The sequence below is a fragment of the Myripristis murdjan genome, chromosome 23, assembly GCF_902150065.1.
Source record: "Myripristis murdjan chromosome 23, fMyrMur1.1, whole genome shotgun sequence".
In the NCBI taxonomy this organism is placed as follows: domain Eukaryota; kingdom Metazoa; phylum Chordata; class Actinopteri; order Holocentriformes; family Holocentridae; genus Myripristis; species Myripristis murdjan.
In genome coordinates this window covers 16,284,079-16,292,728 of record NC_044002.1, presented here as the reverse complement: position 1 = coordinate 16,292,728, position 8,650 = coordinate 16,284,079, and the positions used below count along the sequence as shown (strand labels likewise).

The 8,650-nt window shown below is 43.4% G+C and overlaps 2 protein-coding genes across 2 annotated transcripts; both read left to right on the top strand.

The window, feature by feature from the left end:
- Positions 1 to 1,550: 1,550 nt before the first annotated feature.
- On the top strand, positions 1,551 to 4,683 carry cdpf1 (cysteine rich DPF motif domain containing 1). The gene is made up of 4 exons (XM_030046025.1): positions 1,551 to 1,731; positions 1,912 to 2,023; positions 2,540 to 2,749; positions 3,191 to 4,683. Exons 1-3 carry the CDS (start codon positions 1,613 to 1,615, stop codon positions 2,666 to 2,668), a joined length of 360 nt encoding a protein of 119 aa, XP_029901885.1. The 5' UTR covers positions 1,551 to 1,612; the 3' UTR covers positions 2,669 to 2,749; positions 3,191 to 4,683.
- Positions 4,684 to 6,473: 1,790 nt separating this feature from the next.
- On the top strand, positions 6,474 to 8,434 carry LOC115355285 (cyclin-dependent kinase inhibitor 1B-like). Its single transcript, XM_030046024.1, has 3 exons — positions 6,474 to 7,192; positions 7,728 to 7,893; positions 8,362 to 8,434. The coding sequence occupies exons 1-2, from the start codon at positions 6,769 to 6,771 to the stop codon at positions 7,880 to 7,882; spliced, it is 579 nt and encodes a 192-aa protein (XP_029901884.1). The 5' UTR covers positions 6,474 to 6,768; the 3' UTR covers positions 7,883 to 7,893; positions 8,362 to 8,434.
- The last annotated feature ends 216 nt before the right edge of the window (positions 8,435 to 8,650 follow it).

Sequence of the window (8,650 nt, the reverse complement as noted above, 5' to 3'; positions counted from 1 at the left end):
CTGGCCGGTCATGAGATCTGGAATGAAGTGAAATACTTCAACCACAGCCAGGAACAGTCGCTTAAAAACTGTTTTGGCCGTCCGTCATCTCTTCGTTTTCCTCCTTCCTCGTACTAAAGACAATCAAAAGCCATTGTTGTATTTCACATTTTACCTTATGTAACCATATTTGATGTTTTGTTTTTTAGCGAAAGGCCACAGAGTGCAATAACATGTTTTTTTTTTTTTTGTTTTTTTTTTTTTTTTACAAATCCTGCTGATAATACTCAAACACAAAAATGTTGTTTTTTCCAGGAAAAGGCCAGTATTGAAGGACTTATTTTGACCACAAACACGTCTTTGACTATTAAGCTAGTTCATGCTTTGTTTTGTACATATACTAAGAATGTGGTGGCCAGATTGAAAGGGTATCAGGACACAAACACTGCAGTCTCTCACAAAGGTCAGCCGGGGCGTCTCATGTACTGTATTTGGGTAAACAGATTGTGCCTTTAATGAAGTACTAAAATACCATCTTGCTATCATGAAATTGGTGACATTTTTTTTTTATTACATAAGCAATATACAGCAAACAATTGTCCAGTATCCATTTCAATAAATTCAGGCAGCTCAGTGTTATATGGTAGCCTATAATAAAATGACCAGTTTAACTAAGTCATATTTGTATTGAATTAATTCAATGGCATGCATTATGATGCCATTCTAGCCTATTCAGCTCATCTGGGCACTCAAATGTAATTAATCACTTATTATCTGAGGATTTGACTGTTTTATAGTCACTGTGCATCTCTGATATGTTTATTGGATTGCCATTTTTTCTGATATGAAAACATCTGTCAGCATGCATATGTCTTTAGGAACATAAACATGACTTATCGTATGATTATACCTCTCCTCTGACGTGGGTTTTCAGGTACAGTGCTTGCTTGAAAAAATGTTTGAAAGGATCATTCATTTTCTCTAATGAAATAAAAATAGTAACTTTGGTGAGTTTTGGTGAATGCAATATCTCAGTATCTCTCCTGTTAGCTTTTGGGTCAATCTGACTCCATTCAATGTTGAATGTCTCTAAATTCATACATAAAAACTTTTTCTTGCTTCATATTTAATGACTTTTTAAGGGGACAAGTGGGTAAACATAAAAATAACATGTCCTGCACACATTTGGTATGAATCAGTGCAGCAGTGCCAGAACCACTGATAATTCATATGACATGTGGGGGCAAAAAACTTGATTCTCATAAGAGCTTTGATGCATAAGAGGTGTGAGTGTAGGTTATGTTTTATTTAAAGCGCTATTCAATAGTCAACAAGACATAAAGTACCTGACACAAACTTGTGTAACAATTATTATTATGATAATTATCTGGAGGTTTAAATTGCTGGGATCAAATGGACCTCGACTGCTACAAAAAAAAAAAAGTTTTTAAATTTGAAAGCAATAATAGGAAGAATATTTCTTTTTGTAGCAGCCTCAACTTGCATAGTGGTTTTGAGCTGTTGCTCCCCCGATCCAGTAGGTGGCGGTAGAGCTTCATAAATATAGGCTACCCTGCAGATGGAGTCGACATAAAACCAGGAACAGCCAACTTGCTGCTCCTGTTGTTGCACGATGGAGCAAACTACACAAGATTATGAACCCCCTCAAAAGATATTCACCTGTAATTTATGTGGTTTAGCCACCCCGTTCACCTACTACGGCCAGAAACCTCCCAACACCAGAGCCATCGTGTAAGTCCTGATAAAATTAGCCTGTTGCTACCAAGTGTTTGTAGCGCTCTCCGGCTAGCTATGCTAATGCTAACGCCGTGAGGTAGCGTGTGTAAACGATTTTTGGAGATTATTTTGACGTTTTAGGCATGGAAACGTGATTGTGGACTGTTTTTCGTCTCCTCTCCTGTTGTGCGGCAGGCTGCTGGAGGAGTGTTTTGTCACCAGGGACCCGTTCAATCCAGACAAGGAGAAGTTTCTGGTTTTAGGGTCAAACTGCAGCCTGTGCAGCAACACCGTGTGTGTCGGAGCGGTAAGATGTCCTACAGCTGCACACTGTCCTCCACAGAGTTACTTCATGACTCCATATTACCGTCCAGTGCATGATTAAGGTCCACAAGCATTGCTGTTGTCATCCTGCTCTTGGGAAAATGACATCATGCTTGATAAGGGGTGTGTGTGTGTGTAGGAGGATGAGGGACATGCATGAGTGTGTGTGCGTGCCTGCTTGCAAGTGCTCCACTTGCTGTGTGATGGCATTTTATCTAGAGTACACAAGCTCCCGAGATAATAAAAAAGTAGGAACAGAGGAACGGCATTTAGGAGCATGATTGCCGATAATAAATGAGTATGCCCATCCTGGCTTTGAAAATCAAAATGTGACATTTGTGATGATGTCAAAGTCAGCATACCTGCACTGAGTTTCATAACCCTGATTTCTTGAAATCAGTTAGTCCATTTGGTAATTGTTGAAATACAGAGTGAGAAATTCAACTTTTTGGTATGTAACTTTATAACAGTAGCTGGACTTTGCTGCTTCTGTGTGCAGGACTGCAGTCTTTTCTACACCAAGAGGTTCTGCATGCCATGTGTGAACAAGCACCTGGACCAGTTCCCTCATCAGATTCAGACTGAGCTGGCCAAGAAGAAGCAGAGCTCCAAGGCTGCCGTCCCCTGACACCCGGGCCACACGTCTAACCCGGGTCCCCAGCTCACCACCAGAGGCCCACATGTACTGGTGATGGTGCTGTAAGAGACGGTCAGTGTCAAATGTGTTTGTGTTTCTTGCCAATACGTTTATGATACCCAACATTGTGCACAACATTTTGGAAAAAACACTATACCTCACCAGTATGCATGGCACGGTGCTCTTACCGTAATCAGCACGTAAAACATAAGCTGCACTTTTTACCGAAATAACTTTCCCCAGAGACTAGGAGCCTTTTGAGGAACTCACTGCATTTCCACCGCTGAGACCAGGAGCTAAATGAAGTTCTGGGGTCATTATTTTACACCCTTTCCAAAAGTATAAGAGCTTTGGGGGTGGGGCTTACAGCTACACCTAATGCTGGCTGCTGATGGTGTAGAATTGTTGCGTTTGTAAGGCAAAGTCGGCTAATGCAATGGTACAAAAAGACATTGTGTTAATGTTGTCACAGTGAGACAAAATCTAATTTTTTTTTCCCAACATGTTTTTCAGATGAAACGGGCGGACACACTGATCTGCAGGCTGCAGCGACTGATGTGTCTACCTCTGTTTTCTCTCATGTGCCAGCGGACAGTTTGCCTAATCTTTGCGGGGTTTTTGACTGCAGTGGAAAGGCAGACATCAACGGGCTGAAGCAATCTCCTAGTTCTGTGAAAGGTAGCCCCTGGGGCTGAGAGTTGCGGGTGCCTTGGCTGTAAACACGGCTATAGAAGAGGCTGTGCTTATGGGTGAATATAGGGTCAGCCATGGAAAATGAGCACCAGCCACAAGCCAAAGATGCAGATAAATGTTTCTGGCTGATCAGTTCGGCTGCTCTACAAGCCCGCCAGGTTGCATTTGTTGTGCTGTAAGGTTTTGCAGAAGCGAGCGGCAGATGTCACTTTTGTGCCGGGATCACCTGTTGGGCCTTGGTTGCCGGCCCAGAATAAATTTCCGACTTGTGGCAATTAAAATGTCTCCCATTGAGCAAAATGATGTCATGTGTACGGGTGATTGCACTCTAGCACTAAATTTGACAAATTTCTCTAATAGTAATATTTTTAGAAGTTGGCAAAATGTCAAAGGACTGGGCTTTGCTACTACAAGATCGTCTGGGAAGTACTGTACAGGACTTTTATTATGGGATGAATTTGGCTTTTCCCTATATTAATTTCTGGCTGTGATTTCAAACAAACATTGTGTAATCATAAGCATCTGGTAATAAAATCACTATATGTGCAGCTCTTTTCCAACCAAAGTGGAAGTAAATTACACAATGTGAGGAACAAAACAAACACCAATAAACAATCTGCAACAATAAAGAGAAGACTTTGACTGTCGACACCCATAGCTCATTAAGCCCTCCTCAACAACAACAAAAATCATGACTCCCAAAACCAAACTAATAATACAGTGAGTTTAAAATTACACGAGTTCAATACAAGCTTGTAAAATGATATTTCAGTTGTGATGTAAAAGAAGATAGAGTTAATGTCTTTCCCTCAGGCTGGCAGCTCACCCAGACTGCAGATAAGTGACATAAGAGAATATTGTGACCAAGCAGACTGATTTTTTTTTTTCTTTCTACCCCAAAAACTCACGGACTTGCACACAGGCTGTCTTCAAATTAGATGTGTGTACTTTCCACCAATACATACTGATTTGTTAAAAGTGATGTGATCTTTTCCAGAGTGCATTGTTGCTCACTAATTCTGTTTTTCTATGTGCCTCATCTTACAAAGCTATAAAATCACATGGACTGTGACCTTTCTGCATTTTTGTGACTGTTAGACCAGGACTAAATGCATTACACACCATTGTATGGTTCTTGTTTTTTTTTGTTTTTTTTTAACAGACTATATCAGCTCTGTTTTATCTCAGTATGGATGCATTTTACTACTCAACATTTTCTCCTTTTTTTCATTTTGTAATTTCTGGAAGATTGTACCATGCCATACACCCAGAACACCCAGCCAATAAAAATAAAAACAACCGACCAAACAAGATGAAGGCTTTGTGTTTTCTGTGATGAATTATGTAGTTTGTTCAGTTTCCAAGTGTGTGGATGCTGGTTTGTTGTAGAAAAATGAACAGCAGCCTATGAGGCCATTCCCCTTTCTGCACAGTCAGTAAAATGAGCTCTGATATCTCCAACTGTGCCGACTGTGTGCAGACAGCAGCAGGAATAATGTGAAGGAGAGGGGCAGCCTAGACTCCTGACACACACTTAAACCCACGAGCATTATCCTTTAAGCTTCTCTTATGCATGTGAGCTAAAGCAAATGTTATTTTTTTCCCCCCATTTTTGTCAAGTTCATCTAATCGGTTTGATCACCACACGATCTGAGACATGGGATCCCTCCACGGAGCCCTGCATGTAGTGCGCAGTAATGTAAATGCATTATACATTAAGTGCAATCCCAGCATCAGCATTGATACCACAGATGTCCTCGCTCTATTTATCACGAGACGCTTGACTCTTTTCAGGGGTTAATTGAAACAGCATGGCCTGGACAGCAGGCTCGGTGATTTGACTGGCAAATGCTGCAGAGGAATGCAGGGTGACACCAGACAAGAGTTCAGGAGCCCTGGACATCATGAACTCCAGGGTCACAAGTGTGTGTTTACTGCTGACAAGTTCACACACTGGAGGCCTTCTATACCAGTCTGGAAAGTTTGGTGTACATGGAAACATAATTGGGTAATTTCCAGGTTTTAAAGGGCATTTCACAAAAATGGGAAGAATAATGTTCAGTCTTTGTATGAATGGGAGACACATTTCCTGTAAGTGTAGGCCCATTTCACAAATTGTCAAGAAATGAAAGTGGCATTTCAAGATGGAAACTGTAAGTACGACATTTAATCATCTTTTTTTGTCCCCGAAGGAACTGTGCCACTTTTGATGCCCCAGTGCTGTCAAACATAAGCAATTACAACCAAGCACGCAACCAAGCCCTTGGCACCACTGCCAAAGTTTGACAGCGATAGGCACCATGCCAGTGATGACGCCGGCGCTTGTATTCAGGAGCTGATGTCATCCCAGTTCAGGAAGCAGACTTGTGCCTAATCAAGGGGTCACTGCTCCTTTTAACCTGCACGCTGAAAGCTCACGTCGGTGTCCCTATGTCCTTTTACAACCTTGAGGCTCAGCTGAATAGTTTTACACTGATCTAATCAATCTGCCTGGCAAAGTGTGCTTGAGCCACTCATGTGATGCCAGGGCAGATCAGAGGCAGTTTGTCAGCACTCCTCAAGCGAGCCACCTGCAGATTGATTGATTTGATGGAATTAGCATATAAACCTCAGACTGGAGCAAGGCTTAAACCCACTGTGGTGGTGGGAAATCTGTGAATAGTGAATAGAATCAACAACTGTCTTCCAATTGTTTTTTTTTTATTTTTATTTTTTATTATAATAGGCATTTAGCTGATATTCAGAGTAGATCAGTGCTTGATAACATGTAAATTACAACTGAATGAATCAAACCTGTGACCTTTTGCTTCTCAGTTAAGAGTGTATTCAGCAGGCCATCTTGCTGCTGATCCTCACAGGCCTGATAAATTACATGCTGTGAAAATGAAGTGATAAAACAATGCCGTGCACTTTGAACTACAACACTGCTTTTTTTGTGATGCATGTAGCTCATCAAGCAGATTAATTTGGCCACATTCAAGTGTAAAGTTAATGCACCTCTGGCTGCTGCGGCTTTGTTCAACTATAAGAGCACTATGGGCGGTCCTAGTGCGAAGACCAATGAGTTCCCTTCTCTGTTTAAATAGTCCTCGATGTCAGTTTTCTTCCTTCACTCGCAGCTCCCTCCTCTTAACGCCATGTTGGCTGTTGTGACTTGACTTGTTTTTCCTCTGCCCTACTACGGAGTTGACAGGAGTGGCCCTTTTTAAACCCCCCTGCACTTTGGAGACGCTTTATTTCGCTTTGCGCGTCCGTCTTTGGATGATACGCGCAGAATATGCACGCATAAGACCTGTGACTTTGCATTTGAAAGGAATACTGCTTGGAAAAATAAAACGAGGTTTCTGAGGGCTTTTTTTGATTGTTGCTTGGATTTTTGTTTTTGTTTTCCGTGTCATATGTGCAACAAAATGTCAGATGTTCGCCTTTCTAATGCGAGTCCGACATTGGAGAGGGTAGACGCGAGGCAGCCAGACAACGCCAAACCCCCGGTGTGCCGAAACCTTTTCGGTACCCCTGACCCCGAGCAGCATCAGAGGTATGTCAGGGCTGTAATGCACGAAGCGCAGCGGGTTTTTGCAGAGCGGTGGGATTACGACCCCGTTACCGACAGACCGCTCTCTCCGCGCACTTGTGAATGGGAGGTGGTCAGCGACCCAGCGGATTACTATGTCAGACAGCCTCACACGCGCCAGCGTCCCCGTGGAAATGAGGACTTGCACGCTGATAACGACCCACATGATGCCGAGGACAGGACTGAGAGGCAGCCGGACCCCCAGGCGGTCAGACCGGGTTCGCGGAAAAGACCTGCAGGAGTTTCAGGTGATTTACCTCACATTATTTAACTTGTCGCTATTTTTTTTTTCCTTCTTTAATTTCCTGTGCAGCACTAGAAGATGCACAAACCAGGGTGCATGATTTGTAAACAGTGGTTTGCGGAATTTAATGTGTAAGCCAAGCTGATGGAGCGTCCGAAAAAATCCGCCCCTGCCCGAGTGTCACTGAGGCACCGACTCTGCGCTCTCGCCTCCCGTTTCCCTACAGGGAGCAGTGAAGTCTGCTATTGTTCAGGGCGATGCCGTGCACTGCACCTGGATGTTCTGCACCTCATAAGAAAGCAACACTTACATGCGGATTTGTAAGGTCCCAGAGGCGCGTTAGGTTACACCGCAGCTTGCTGAACAATGTGCCATTTTCCTATTCAGAATTTTACACTAACCTCGGGCTATCACGAAATCTCTCGCGGCCTCCCAGCGGTTGGCAGCAGCCCGCCGGGGCTGTCAGGTGCCGAAGGTGGACGTGCAGCTCGGCACGACTGCTGTGTAAACTCTCTGTCTGTGCGCTTCTTTTCTGCCAGGTGGCTGTGCGAGCGAGTGTCAGAGTAAAAGGTTGCATACCGACGAGGATGACGATGACGATGATGAAGATCGGCGACACTGCCCAGGAGGCCAGACAGTGACATGTGGGGAGCTAACACCCAGCAGGCCAGACAGCAGGACAGTACTACATTGAACCAGGATGAGGTTAGGACTCAGTTTTATCACTGTTTACTGTGTGATGTGATACTGTGGATTGCATGGCATACTGACCCTGAACCTAGAATAAATTATGAACTGCCAGACAGATTCTAGATAGAAAGTTTTGTTTTTAAGCCAGCATGCATGTGCCACACATGTGTAGTGTGAGCTTTATCTGGGTAAACAAATTGTTCCCTCCACAGCAATGTACAGTAGCACGTCATCAGCCCTTGAAAACACTTGCAGTTTGCATGGTGGCTTTTACTGCCTGCAGCCCTTCATGCTATAACTGTTTGTCCTGTCATAACTCGGTGTGTGTGTGTGTGTGTGTGTGTGTGTGTGTGTGTGTGTGTGTGTGTGTGTGTGTGTGTGTGTGTGTGCGCGTGTGCATGACTGCATGGGAGATATCAAGCATGAGCAACTGCTCTTTCAATTGCACCATTCAACAGCCTATTTCCTCTTTATGTCCCGCAGAGCAGGGAGTCCTGTCGCTGGTGGGATACTGTAGCCTTTCTCAGCACCTGACACAGGGAGAGGAGAGAGAAAATAAAAACGCAGCCTGTTCCTGAGACGGGAGGAGGAGAGGCTGCACAAGCACTGAATATGTACACTATCAAATTTTGGCACTCAGTTTAATTAAATTGCCTCAAAAGCAGCAGACAATGTAGCAGTGTGCAAATGGATTTCTTTTCCTTTTTGCTCAGTTTTTTTTCTACTACCTATGTTTCAGATGTAGCACATAAAAAAATGTAATATGCTTTTC

What these genes read in the sequence shown, in the direction of transcription:
- cdpf1 (XM_030046025.1), top strand. Translation starts at nt 1,613, where the DNA reads ATGGAGCAAACTACACAAGATTATGAACCCCCTCAAAAGATATTCACC. An exon ending in CCCAACACCAGAGCCATCGT is followed by an intron (nt 1,732 to 1,911) that starts GTAAGTCCTGAT and finishes GTTGTGCGGCAG; the next exon opens with GCTGCTGGAGGAGTGTTTTG. An exon ending in ACACCGTGTGTGTCGGAGCG is followed by an intron (nt 2,024 to 2,539) that starts GTAAGATGTCCT and finishes TTCTGTGTGCAG; the next exon opens with GACTGCAGTCTTTTCTACAC.
- LOC115355285 (XM_030046024.1), top strand. Translation starts at nt 6,769, where the DNA reads ATGTGCAACAAAATGTCAGATGTTCGCCTTTCTAATGCGAGTCCGACA. An exon ending in AAGACCTGCAGGAGTTTCAG is followed by an intron (nt 7,193 to 7,727) that starts GTGATTTACCTC and finishes CTTTTCTGCCAG; the next exon opens with GTGGCTGTGCGAGCGAGTGT.